Source organism: Artemia franciscana, chromosome 7 (assembly GCF_032884065.1).
Source record: "Artemia franciscana chromosome 7, ASM3288406v1, whole genome shotgun sequence".
Taxonomy (NCBI): Eukaryota; Metazoa; Arthropoda; class Branchiopoda; order Anostraca; family Artemiidae; genus Artemia; species Artemia franciscana.
In genome coordinates this window covers 39,951,694-39,966,269 of record NC_088869.1, presented here as the reverse complement: position 1 = coordinate 39,966,269, position 14,576 = coordinate 39,951,694, and the positions used below count along the sequence as shown (strand labels likewise).

The following is a 14,576-nucleotide window of genomic DNA, read 5'->3' as shown; positions in this document are numbered from 1 at the left end:
AAGACTATTTACGATACGACCACTCCAGGAAAAAAATGACGTAATTTTTGCTCTTGAAATGTATTAAATGTGAAGTCACTCGTATGAAATTTTCTTTCCAAATTAAAGGCTCTAAACGAATTTTTCTCAAACTGGTTTCCCATCTTGATTGTTTTTACAGGCCACAAAATCCCACAGTGCCAATTAGAAAAAAAAATATTTACAATACGACCACTCCAGGAAAAAAATGACTTAATTTTTACTCTTGAAATGTATTATAATAGATAGACATATCTATTAACAAATGAACTAGCATCATTTTTATACAATCCTAATTAGGGGGGGGGATTAATGCCAGGTTTGCTTCTCACTCAATTGAACTATCTGTCTTGGCCTTTTCTACAATTAGCCTTGATGATACAAGATGATTTTTACTTGATGATTTACAATTGACTTGATGATCACAACTATTTCATTTTAATTCATATGTGAAGTCACTCGCATGGAATTTTTTCCAAATTCGTTTAGGCTCTAAACGAATTTTCTCAAACTGGTTTCTCATCTTGATTGTTTCTTCAGGCCAGAAAATCCCACAGTGCCAATTAGAAAAAAAATGGAGCTCTTCAAGAATAAAATGTGTATACATAAATACACAGCTGCTCAATTAAAGAGACTGGGTTTACATTGTTCCACTTCTGTCTTTATATGACAATCCGTAAAAAAAATAGGTAATAATAAGAATCAGTCTTAAAAAGCCACACAATCGGTCATAAAAATATGCCTTGCTCCACAGAATCCTATTTTTAAATCATTGTTATTTTCACTAAATATCAAGTGTGGCTTAAAATAATATTATTACTATAAATAATAGGATTTAGCATAAAATATGTAGTAGCAGCTTCTTTTATTTATGCAGTGAAGCTCTAACTGTCAGATGAATACTTGGGGGGGGGTCTCATCACCTACCGTATATATGACTCCTATGTATCCATCAAAATTTATAGAGTTCAAACGTCAATTCTTTTACTTTTCTGTTAACAATTATAAGTTGAGGTATATATTTGTTTTACCACTATCTGGGGCACGAGTAAGGACCCATATTAAGGTTAACCCTTGTCATTTCTACCTCCCAGAATTTATTTAAGTTTGAAACGCGTCTGTTTACAAGAAATTATCTCCCCCTTTGCCCTTCCCTCCTGGAAATACCTTTTAACTCCTATGTAAGGAACACACTTTTTTGTGATGCTTCATTCACGCTTATTTTATTGGAAAAAATCTACTGGTATTTGGTCAGTTGGGTTTCAAAAGGTCTCATCTCAATATTTGAAAATATTCAGAGGGGCAACAAAGACTTCACAACCTTTTTTTATTTCCCCTCGAATAACCGTAAAACAAAGATTGGATTAATATGTAAAAGTGTTTTCTGTTCGTACTGAGCCAATCAAAAACAAAAAATTCAGTGTGAAAACATGGCAAGGGAGGGGCGATCTTGTGAATCTAGAAAACAAGGAGATATGTCATTTCGAACTGTTTGAATTATCATTTTAAAAAAAATACAATAACTGCTTGTTTCACTCATAAAACGTTAAAAAATAATCAAAAAAGGAAAAAACTACTGGCATTTGGCACATTTACTCGGTTTCTTCACCAGCTATGTGCTATTAGTGAGACCATAACTCAGGAGGCATAATATGGCGTTATTGAAAAGGGTGGTTCATCTGTGGATTCAGCTGCTGTCTGTCATAGTATGTACGTGGAACTGCTTACGGTTCCACTCTTCTGAATTTCTGAGGAAGAGGGCACTATTCCCGGGTGATGTTCAGGATGAACTTGATGTTTCCACTATGACAACGGAGGCCTCTTAGGTTCTGTACATGAGTATCGCCGGCCTGTCTTCTGGGTCTCATGGATTGAATGAAATTTAGAGTATTATTATCCTTGAAAACTTTTGCGATCTTGCAGTCGTATGGCCTGTCTTGTCGGGCTCTTTAATCTGGTTCACAAGCTCGTATGGGAGGTACGGCTCCTCCTTCGGGATTTTCCTTTCTATACAAGCGTGCATGGGGTCGCATTCCATTTGCGAGTGTCCCATAATCAGATACTTTTCTTTATATTTGTCAGTAGGAATGGCCGAAGCGTTAGAAAGAGTGCAGTTTCTATTCTATTAACCACGGCTATCGGACCAAAAGATAAGAACCCTCTTTCTGATTTGAATCTCTGGTTCTATGAAGTCCACAATAACACTCGTTATTTTACCTTGAGTTTTCTCCCCGATGTGACAATAGAAACTTTACATCCCTGTGCGCGTTGATTTTGCTCCAGTAGTACATCATTCCAGTATTGATCTTCAGAAGCTGTAACAAAGTCCGCTGATCTTACGTATAGACACCAATAACATTCTAGCTGTAGTCCTGTCTACACTTCTTGTATCGCATGCTTTGTTTTTCAATGCAACATGTTCCTTCCATACTTCGTCGGTTACATTTCCTTTTTTGTGTGCAACACAAGTATAGCAGCAATCCTTCTTGGGTGAAAAAATCGATATGTTTTTCTGATAAAAGGTGTCATCGAACAGCATTACACTTGGTAGTTTCTGCTTCTTTTCGACGCAACTTTCCTTATAGAATGCATAAGCTTCCGATTTTGACTTGAAGCAGGGTTCAAAATATAGTTTTGAAGCATTTGCCCTGCAGTAATGGTTGGACAGCTTCGACAAGCTGTCAAGAAGTGCACCAAGGACCCCTTTGTCAGAGCTGCTCTGTTTCTCCTTTGCACATTTCCTTCCCCGAACTCTCGCATAAAGATGTGGGAATCTCTGGGTGCCATGCGCTGCCTGTCCCTTTTTCATCCAGTTGTGGACTTGTCTCTCTTCAAGCGAATACATGTCTTGAAAAGTTTTCTTATAAACGCGAAAAGTGTTGCCGGACTGATCTTCCAAACAGTTTTCAAAAGTTAGACTTATTCTTGAGTTGTCTTGCTGGCTTCGATCTCTTTTTGCGCTGCTCACAGTGACAAGGCCGGACACGTAATCTTTTTTTTGACAATCCTCCAAAATCTACTGTGCATTTCTTGTCTCTCTGCTTCTGTGAATTTGCTTCTATAAAACTGCGGTGTTCAGGTATTTCGTCGAGGCACATGTCGGCTTCAGTTTAGCTTCTACATTCTCAGTCAGTTTCGACTTACCCCCTTCCCTCTTTTAAAATATATAGGGGTTTCCTTCTGTCTTATGTGGCTTATTCTTGTTTCGAATCCGTGTTCAGCTGTCTCTATTGGCTTTCCTAGGAGTCTTAGGATAAGTATAATCAGTATTTGGAGCTTTTATGTCTTCTTCAGCAGAACTCGAACAAGCTGAAGCTTCTACTTCGGTTGCTGCAGAATTTGGGACAGCCTGTGCTGTGCGAGTTGAGTTGCTGGAAAAGAACAGCCTGTGTGATGCTGTTCAAACACCCTGTAATACTTCTAAGAGCAGCTGCGCTCCTACAATGTTTGGCATCTAACGTTAACTTTGAGATAAATTCACAGCAAAGGCCTTAAATTTAGGTATAAATCACTTTTAACAGTGCCCTTAGCTTTTGCAAAAATAACTGCACGCATAAACGTGATAAAGCAATATTCTTTTAAGATAGCGCTGTAGTTTCAGTGTAGTTTGGGCAGACTAACTTGTTTTACCGGAAAATGAAGATACGACCTTTTGATTACGGCCGATTTGCTAACAAGGGAGCTCATGCCTTATATGAATAAGTCTCGAAAACTCACATCATGACCTATTGTAAATGTTGTATTTATGTTGGCTCATGAGTGTTTTTTGCTTAATTATTTTCAAATAGCAGATTTCACCTCTTCTACTTCTTTCTCCACTTCCATTTTTCATTTCGCATTCATTCCACTTCCGTTTTTCATTTTCTATGTATTCAGTTTTCATGTGTCTCATTTTATGTTTTCATTTTAGGGTTGCTATGGTCAAAAGACACAAGGTGAAGTCATTTTGTGTGAGTGTCATAGCCGCCCAAGTACATCTCAGTTTGAGAATAGCTGTAACCTGTGTCGACCCTACTTAACTTGTGAAGAGAACAATAATCGTCAGTCGAATTTGGATATTGAAATGAATTGTGATTTAACCCCTGAAGCCAGCCCCCATTATTATAAAAACAATAAAATGTTGTTTGCACTGTATGTTGAGAGAACAAAGAGGGGTGGGGTATTTTGGCAACCAAGTAAATATGATGGGTGATGTACCTGAACCGTCGAATTGTTTCTAGTGAATAAAACTACGGTCGGACTCAGATGAGTCTCATAAGCGTCAAATTTATGTACTTCGCAAGTGTAAAAATTTCGCTGCTGTCAAATATTCATTAACCTGTAAGCACTAAGTATGTTGACATGGCACTTCAGATTAAAATTTGAAACTTTTTTAAACTCTCTGAAGTACAAATAAATTGGACATTGGTCAAAGGTGAACTCTTTCTGGAATCATGTTTGTTGATTATTTTTTTTTTTTCGCATGCTTCATTAAGTTGTATTTTTGCTGTTTTTTCTTTGAAATCATGTATATTCCTTATTTTTCATGTATGGCACTGATTTTATTTCTGGCTCTCTTTTTCGTGTTTTTTATTTATAAATTTCTATATGGGGCTCTGATCAAAAAATCTTTCTGGGGAGGGGGCCAGAGCAAAGAAATAGTGGGATTTCGAATTTCTTAGTTTCTTGTTTGGGGATCTATCTCAACTAGCCTTATTTCTTTCTTCTTTTTTAAAGCTCTTTGAATTATTTCGCAAAAGACGTGAATATTTGAGGATAAATGATGAAAGCAAATTTTGATGACTACTGAATATTATCTGGTGCTAATTAGGGATGTTTAGAGGGATTGTGGAGTTACCAGAACTGAACCTCAAAATTGAAACTATTGGGGCTACATATTTTAACTTTTTATTGTTACTGCTAATACTGAATTCTTGAATTTACAGTTCTACTAAAACAGTCGCAACCTCAGAAGAAAAAATAGAAGTCAGATAAAAAAAAAGTGGCAATCAAACTTTTTTTGCTACGTAATCAAAATAACATAGTCATTTAATTTGAAATCAAACTTTGAAAACTAGATAATTGATTCAGTGACTTTGGATTTTCAATTTACTTATCTTCACCTACCACTGCAACCACGATTTTGATTTTGAACAGTTTTTTGCTGTAATTTTACACAGCTGTGATGGTTATTAAGCTGTTTAAGCACTATTTAAGCTGTAATTTTTTATTAGCTTTTAATTCTTGACATAAATTGGCGCTTATGAATCTCCTTTGAGGCAATGACCAAGTTTTACGAGCGCTTCTTTGCTACACTTTTTTCAAATATATACGACCAAGCAGCGTTGCTTTGTGAATTCCTATTAGGATTTTATTGTAACCATCTCAGGTCTTCCTAGAAATTTTCTCGAAAAAAAATCGCCTTGGAGTAACTATTTTCAAAAAAAAATGTCAATGGAGCATTATTACAACATGGAGTTTTCAAACCCAATTTTGCCGGCCGGATAACGGATATTGTCAAAACTAATCTGAAACAGAGGTGAAGCAAATTTTAGCCAAATGAAGACGTTTTGTTCGTCGAGCGACGTAAAATCCGGCTGCCGAAGCCAACTCGACTCCAGTCAGAACCTAGTTTAATTGATGTTTTGTATTCTTATTTTTACGAAGGACTGTAAATAATTAAAAAAAAGTATGTTTATTTTGATAAAGCGAAAATTGCGTTTCTAATATTGTCATTGTTTAAACGGATTTGTAATTTATATTACGATTTGTACAAATAAAGTGATGTAACGAGAGTTTTTTTGTGATATTCAAGGCACCAGAATACTCTAAGCAATTACTATTTACGATTTCTAGGTAATTGTCCTTTTACATGTTAACTGAATACTTATTTTCGCTTGTATTTGGTACTCAGTGGATGTTCTTACTATAGAGGTGTTAGGGGTGATGCTGCTGAGTCAAGAGCGGTAAAAAGGGTGTCTGGAATGTTTTTTACCAGCGGTAAAAAGGGTGTCTGGAATGTTTTTTACCAGCGGTAAAAAGGGTGTCTGGAATGTTTTTTTACCAGCGGTAAAAAGGGTGTCTGGAATGTCTCAATAACAGCTAAGGTTACTTGAAACTTTCGAGGAATCTTGAGGAGTGAGGTCTAACTAAATCAAAAGAAAGTGAGTTTGTGCATGTTGTCACAAGGGCGTATCTGCAATGTCTCGGAAACGGCTCTGTGCAAAGTTATTAAGTTGACTAGTTTGAAGGAATGTTGAGGAGGATGTTTGACTAAAGCAATAGACACTATGTGTATCCAGGTTTCAAAAGTATCTGCAATATCCCAGGAACAGCTAAGGGTTTCAAGTTTAAACGTTAAAGGAATGTTTAGGAGAATATTGAACTAAATCAAAAGACATTATGCATATCCAGTCTCTCAAAAGGACGTATCTGCAATATCTAGAGAACGACTGAGGGTATCAAGCTGGAACTTTCAGGGAGGTGTTGATCTAAATTAAAAGAAACTCTGCATCCAGATTTTCGAATGGATATATCTCCAATATCTGTAGAATAACTAAGGTTATTACGTTTAAACTTTCAGGCCACGTTGAACTAAATCAGAAGACACTTAAGTGTATTCATGCTGTCAAAAGGGCATATCTGAAAAATGTCAGGAACGGCTACGGATATTAAATTCAAATTTTCAGAGAATGTTGAGAGGGATGTTAGATTAAATCAAAAGACACAAAATATGTCCATGTATGAAAAGGATTTATCTGCATTATCTCAGGAATAGCTAAGGGTAACCAGCTAAAACTTTTAAGGAATGATGGGGGGTATATTGAACTAGATCAGGAGATTCTTTGTGTGTCCATCTTCAAAAAGGGTGCATGTGCAATATCTCAAGAACGGCTAAGGGCATCGAGTTGAAACTTTCATGGAATACTGAGTGGCATGTTGAACTAAATCAGAAGACACTGTGTGCATCCAGGATGTCAAAAAGGTGTATCTGCAATAAATCAGGATTGTCTAACAATATTTAGTTCTATCTTTTAGTTAGTGTTCATATGGATCTTGATACTAACCCACAAGACAGCATATGCATCCAGGTTGTCAAAAGGGCCTATTAGCAATATCTCAGCAGTAGCTACGTGTGTTAAGTTGAAATTTTTAGGAAATGTTGAATTAAATCAAAAGACACCAATGTGTACCTAGGTTGTCAAAATGGCGTATCTGCAAAATCCCAGGGACGACTATTAAGATAAAGCTTTCAGGTAATGTTGAGGGTTATCTTGAACTAAATCAAGCTCTCCACGTGCACGCAGGTTGTCTAAAGAGCGTATCTCTAATATCAGGAATGGCTAGGGGTGTTACCGAAACTTTCAGGGGACATTTGATTAAATCAAAACGCACTACAGACATCCAGGCGTTCAAAAGGGTGTGTCTTCAATATTCCAGCTACGACCAAGGATGTAGATTAACAGCTCAAGAGACCCATCTGAAGCTTTGAGCACCTGGTGCAGATTCTGGTTTCCCATCTGGTGCAGATTAACAGCTCAAGAGACCCATCTGAAGCTATGAGGGAGTGTAGGACAGGGAGATGAATTGTGTTTTGATTTAGAAGAACCAAAGGGAGCTCATTGCGGATAATAAATTCTTTTTAGAAAAATGTGGCTGTATTAATTCTTGGTGCGAAATATTCTTTTTATGTTAATGTGCGAAACATTTTCGACCATGAACACATCTCAATTACTGTTAGAACCAAAGGAATCTCAACAGGAAACAAATCGGGTTGTATTGATTCTTGACTTCCTACAAGTCGTTTTTTTTTTAATTTTGGCTTGTTGTTCAAAATAACATGTAACGTAACAAGATGGTTATAATGAAATCATTTCTGTCAGTATTTGTCTATATTCAAAATTGTAACATGACGGAAGTCAGTATGCCTTCAGCCCTGCAAATGATGGTAGGGGCAAAATTTCGCAGATTCCCAACTCATTTGTTTGAATAATGCTCCCTCTACCCATCCATCCTAAGTTCCATAGTACAAATATTATTAAAATTTGTTCCAAATTTGGTTAGTAAATAGCAAGCCAAAATTCTTGTGCAGAAAAACTGAATGAAACATCCCAAATATACCTTTAATAGTCAGTATAGAAAGCAATGTTAACTAAAGCTAAAAAAAAAAATAAACAAGAAACTTCCCAAAAAAAGTGGCTCAGTGAAAAGTAAAATTTTCAAAGTTGAGAAGCAGAAATAAAACGGCAAAGTAAGACAACCAGAAACTAAATAAGAGTTCAAAATTCAAACACAGATTTCAATCCATAAATTAATGAGACTCAAAACAAGCAGAATTTTCAAGAAATAATCAAGTCAAACATAAAACAAACATAAATTATCAAAAACTGTATTAAGGGTAACACCTCCTAAACCTTCTAAAGATTAAAGCGTAATTACTGAATTCGAAATATATTTTTAGAGTATTGTACACTTTTATAACATTATTCAATCCAAAATTGCTGAGACGTATAGGAATGAATATTATTATAGATTAAATAATCAGTCCACTTTCATTAGTTCTTTTCATTAATCTTGGTTTATATGGTACAGCATTGATAACATCCATGTTTGCTGATATTATAATGACTATTTTCAGTAAATAAAAAAAATATTTGAGAACAAATGCAACCTCGGCATTCAAGGAATATGCAAAGTTTCGTTGTCCCCAGTCTGGTTACAGCCCTGTTTGTAGTTTGTAGGCACTTGGTTTTGTTATGGCTACTGTTTTTGCAGGGCCAGAGTGGCTAGATGGCGCGTAATTGCACTATCTTTTTAGACGATTATATATTGACTTTTTCAAAACGACGTTTTTTTGTTGTTTTTTTTTTAGGGGGGAAATCGTTCATTTGGCGCATTTTCACTAAAAAAATGGAGCTTTCAGCGCATTTTCACTTTTAGGTGGCGCAACTTTAGGCTAAACAACTGGCAACACTTATGCAGCGCTGGATTCTGTTGCATATTCCTTTACTATCAAGAATATCTTGTATGCTCAATCATTCATTCAATTTAAGACAGAGATAACGGATTGAATATAGAAAAAGACTAATTAGGGGTTCCTTACTTTTCTTTGAAAAACTTTTTTTTTCCAAATGCTTGTTTCTCAAATTAATTTCTTTAAAGCTTTAACTGATAGCCTTTTCAGAAAGTCAGGGTCAAACATGACCCACTTTCCTACAAATTACTGCAACCACATTTATTTCTTTATTTTCATCATAAATGGGGTCGCTAGGTTCTGATATTTGAAGTCAAGTGTCTACATGGTATTTGACACAGATGCACAAACAATGTTTGGCCTATTGCAAGATTTCATGCATCGAAAATTCACAAGGTTTCACAAATCGTATTAGGCTGCTAGTCAAAACCGAATAACCGAAACTGAATAAACCGGAGATTATTTTGAATGCTATGAATTAATGCAATAATTTTTTCTGTCACTTTTGCTGAAAAGTATGAGCAACTTACACGAGTGGAAACTGGCACTAGTGTTGACAAAAAACTATCACTGCCATCTAGCGTTTGGCGACACTTGGTACTTTTATCAGTGCAGTGATGATAATAGCTAATTTAGTTAGTGTAATTGGTAAAATTAGGGTAGAAACAAGTATCTAGTCTCAATTCTTGACAGAATTTTGTTTTTACAGAGCTTGAAAAAATACAAGGTCGCCCTTATCTGCTCGCACTGTAGGCTAAGTTTAAGCTAATATGAGCAAACAAGTCATGTTGGCAAAGTTTATGACATCCTAAAATCGATTCAACTAATCTCTAAAATGTTTTGGTTATACATTGAGGTTCATCTAGCCCATTCTACATGCACTGTGAGTTACTAGCCGATAAGATGCAAAAACAAAAATTTTGCCCTTTCCAGGCGTAACCACCTGATACACCCACTGGCGTGTCAATGCCCAAATGGTGCATATGCCCCCTGGCACTCATCTAATGAGCATTAACAGAATCTAAAGCTCGTAGTATGAAGGATTCTGTATTTTGAAAATTTAATGTTCAAGATTTTTGACTCATAAAGTTTATGTGGATTCAAGCATTCTCTTGAAAAAAATTCAAAAATGAGCTTAGACTGAAAAGTCCACATTCTAAAATGTTATTGCCTTAAGGTACTTGCCTAATAAATTTCAAGTTAATTGGAGAAAATAAACCGGTCCACGTTTCTGTAGAAAAACTGTCAGTTACGATTGGGTCGAAGTTACTATATACTTATTCTTACCTCCAATTTTATACTTTGAAAACCTAAGGATTATTACACCTTAAACAAAGTGTCAGGTGCCTACTTTTATGCTAAGAAGTTGGAACTTGGCAAGAATGCTATAGTGAGCTGGAAGGCACACTGGTCTTCTAATCACATATATTGAAAATTCTTGGTCAATTAAACTCCAAACAAGGTACAACCTTACTGTTCAAAGATGGTAGTGCAGCGGAGTTGGAAAGTCGTTTAAGGGGTAACTGACCCACTTTGATTTTCGAATAAACCAAATTGAAAGTCCTTGTGCGATTTCAATCCGGAAAAAACCTGTAGCACGTTCACTTTTTAGCGTAAAAGCTATTTCCAAGAAGAAAAGGGAAATCTCATAACCCACTTTTTTGGCATCAAAAAATACCTTGTGGCACCAACAACCATAAAACCCACCTTCTTGGTACCAACAACAATTTTTTTTTCCATATTTTCAATTCAGTAAAGTTTTTTCTTGTTCACCTTTTTGCTAGTAGAGTTGATAATGGGAAATAAATTACGCAGTCTTGAGTTAGCTTGATTTTACACCGAGTGTTTTGCGTTGAACCAGGCCTTAAATCATTTTTGCACTGAATAATAACTCTAGGAGTCTTTCTTTTGCAAATCACGGCTTAACTAGTTTATTTTTCAGACACTTAGAAGTTAGGACCAAAGTATGCACTAGGTCAGGTCCATGCACAATTTTTTTTTTGGGGGGGGGGGTTAATTTTATTAAGAATTACTTAATTATTTGAATAAAAGGGTCAATAGACTTAAGGAAACTAAGTTCGAAGAGGAAGGTTAGGTACTGAGCCCCCCACCAAATTTGAGTACATCCCTGCACTGAGACGTAGATTAGCTTGTCTGTGCTGATAACTTTCTGGTCAATACACGACCGTATTAAATTTCTAAACTTGATTTAAGACAAGTTATGTTGTATATGAAAACTGGAAGACAGGCCTATGCTGTCACGCCTATATTAACATCAAAGTGGTTTTTTTTAATTAAAAACTAGTCGTAAAAAACTGGAACACGAAGAGAATAAAATAGGCCGTCGTAAAATTTCTATGATCATTCTTTGCAAAGGACGTAACAAAACGCCATGTTTATGGTAAGTTTTTTTTATTTATTTTTCCCACTTTTTTACCATTTATTTTCATCAGAATCATAAAGCCTAATATATTCTAAGACCATTAATAGTGTACCTTCTATACGGGCTGTATCATTAACTAACATGGTGGATTAAATGAGAAAAATAGAAGGAATAGAAAATCAGTGAAAATAAAAAGAGAAAGAATAGGCAGGATAATAATAAGAGAGGCACTCTTACTCCTTTAAACTTTGCAAGAAATATGGTTTCCGTTATGGAAACCATATGGTTTCCGTTAGAATGAGCCCTCTTGCGACATTCTAGGACCACTTGGTAGATACGATGACCCCTGGGAAAAAAAACAAACAAATAAACACGCACCCGTGATTTGTCTTCTGGCAAAAAATACGAAATTCCACATTTTTGTAGATAGGAGCTTTTTAGATTTTTTAGATATTGTAGATTGAAATTTTTGCTATAGGGTTCTCTGATACGCCGAATGCGATGGTGTGATTTTCGTTAAGATCCTATGACTTTTAGGGGGTTATTTTCGCTTATTTTCCAAAATAAGGCAAATTTTCTCAGGCTCGTAACTTTTGATGACAAAGACTAAATTTGATGAAACTTATATATTTAGAATCAGCATGAAAATCTGATTCTTTTGATGTATCTTTTAACATCAAAATTCTGTTTTTTAGAGTTTCGTTTACTATTGAGCCGGGTCGCTCCTTACTACAGTTCGTTACCACGAACTGTTTGATAACATGGTGAATTAAATGAGAAATAGAAAGAATAGAACATCAGTGAAAATAAAAAGGGAAAGAAAAGCCTGAATAATAATAAGAGAGGCATACTTACTCCTTTAAACTTTGCAAGAAATATGGTTGGATCCCGCTTTCTTGGGCTGTAGCAAAGGAACGGTCAACATAGCTTGATTAAGTTTAAAGATGAAGGATTACAAATTTTCAACAATTCTGTTTTTTGGCCATCCATATTGGGACAAAAATAGGGAGGGGGTTGCCTCCGAATGAAGGGAGAAGAGGTCATAAGGCAGAATTTAAAGGAGCTGGAGAACCATTGATGCAATAATTACTCTTTGCCTGGCTTGGGGTGGAAAACATCCGTGAGCAGTTGTGACGGCCCCACGCGGCTTATTGCTGTGATTCATATTTAGTAGTTGGTGTCCTAGGGGGTCACCATACCGTACAGGCTTATGTGGATTAACTCAATTGCCAAAATAGCGGAATTTTAATAAATTATTTTGGTACTTCCTTGTTAGCTAGTAAATACTCGAGAATTTGTATCGTGAACATGAGACAATAACCGGTTTTCCTGGTCTTTTTATCAGACAATTAGCTTCGACTCGGTTCTAAACTACATTATAGCTATATTTTAATTGAATATTTAGTTGGTATTTTGGTTAAGTTAGTTTAAGTTACTTATTTAATATAATATGGTCTGGGCCGCCCCGTTCCATAATTCTTTGTTGTAGTTTTTATAATTTTGTTAATAAACTATTATATTTTTACCACATTTTGGTATATTTCATTATGATTGACCTAACTTCAATTCTTGAGCGTCCACTAGCTAACAAGGAAGTATCATTATTTCTCTTTATACTAAAACATCATTTTTAAGTTATGAGCAATAGGGTTTCTTACTTAATTTTGAGAACAAAATAGAATATGAGCGGATATAAAACTTGTTTTTGTATGTTGGTAAGGTCTGTTAGTTAAAGTTCTTAAGTAACCTAAAAAAATCATTATCTTAGCTTTAGAATTCCAAAGCTAAAAATCACCAAAACCACAACTAAAGAATTTTTTCTTGAAGAGGAGAAAAATTTTCAGAGTGAAATAAATTGTGAAAACCTAGATTAGTTACGAGGGTTGTAATTGAAAGTCAATTTAAGAGTGAAAAAAATTAATATAGTGTATATAAAACAACAGAAAAAAATAACAAGATAACAGATTTTTGTATTCGTCATAAGAACGACAAAATCTTAGAAGAACAATCAAGAGCCTATTTTTTGATAGCCCTCTAGTGGTATACTCATTCTATGGTCTACACCTCTTGCATCTGCAAGTTACTGTAGCATACTGCATGTACACTACGTACATACGTACATACATACGTACATGTACATACGTGCTGTTACTGCAGCAAGGCAGTGATTAATTGGAATCATAGTTACGAGATGTCTCATGTAAGATAGTGTAAAGCTTTATTTTGGGTGAAAATTAACCGAATGTCCTGTTTTAAAAAAACTGTTATGTAAATTATTCTGGTTTGAAGTCAATAGTACGGTACTTGTCTGATAAACAAAACACACCCAAGAAGTGAAGTTAGTCTTAATGAAATATACCAAAACATGATGACAATATAATAGCAAAATTATAGAAACTACGACAAAGAATTATGGAAAGCCGGCCGCACAGAAAGCATGATTTTAGATAAATAATCTAACTTAACCTAAACCCTAGCCACCTCAATATATTAAACATTTAATAAAAATATACACTGATCGTAGTTTTTCTCACTCAAAGTAAGCAAATCATAACCGATTCCAGAGAGGCACAACGGTTTCTGTCAGATCTTACACAGCGTAGTTCTTGAGTGTGTTTCGTTTAACAGACAAGTATCAATAATACTTATACAGTGCTGAATAATTAAGTGGCTAAACGGTACTTGTGTGCTAAATCTGGCTAGGATCAAGTAGTTCATGGTAACGAACCGTATGTCAAGAGCGAACCGGCTCAATAGTAACCGAAACCCTAAAATACGTAATTTTAGTACCAATAGATATATGAAATGAATCGGCTTATTTTGTTGATTTTAAATATATAAGTTTCGTTAAGTTTTGTCTCACCGATTAAAGGCTAAGAACCAGAGAAAATTTTCCTAATTTTCGAAAAAAGGGGAAACATCCCCTTCCAAAAGTATTAGAATCTTAATAAAAACCACCATCAGATTTAGCGTATCCGAGTACCCTAATGTAGTGGTTTCAAGCTCCTATCAGCAAAAATGTGGAAAATGTGCCAGAAGACATATCACGGATGCGTGTTTATTTAATTTTTTTACCAGGGGTGATAGCATCTACCCAGTGGTCTTAGAATATCGTCAGAGTGTTCATTCAAACGAAAATTAAAAGTTCTAGTGCTCTTTTAAAGTGTCCAAAAAGATTGGATGGGAACCTGCCCTCCTAATCTTAAATCTGCCTCCTGCTAA

General features: G+C 35.5%; 1 protein-coding gene across 2 annotated transcripts in view; it reads left to right on the top strand.

The window, feature by feature from the left end:
* The window catches only part of LOC136029282 (uncharacterized), a 43,688-nt gene that overhangs the window by 18,737 nt on the left and 10,375 nt on the right, over positions 1 to 14,576 (top strand). Inside the window, exon 1 of one of the 2 annotated variants that reach the window (XM_065707535.1) lies at positions 11,213 to 11,372. The exons of the other annotated variant lie outside the window; for it this stretch is intronic. Coding sequence (XP_065563607.1) covers positions 11,364 to 11,372 — 9 coding nt within the window. The 5' untranslated portion in view covers positions 11,213 to 11,363. Of the gene's footprint in view, positions 1 to 11,212; positions 11,373 to 14,576 lie in introns of those variants that run through there. 2 annotated transcript variants of the gene reach the window in all.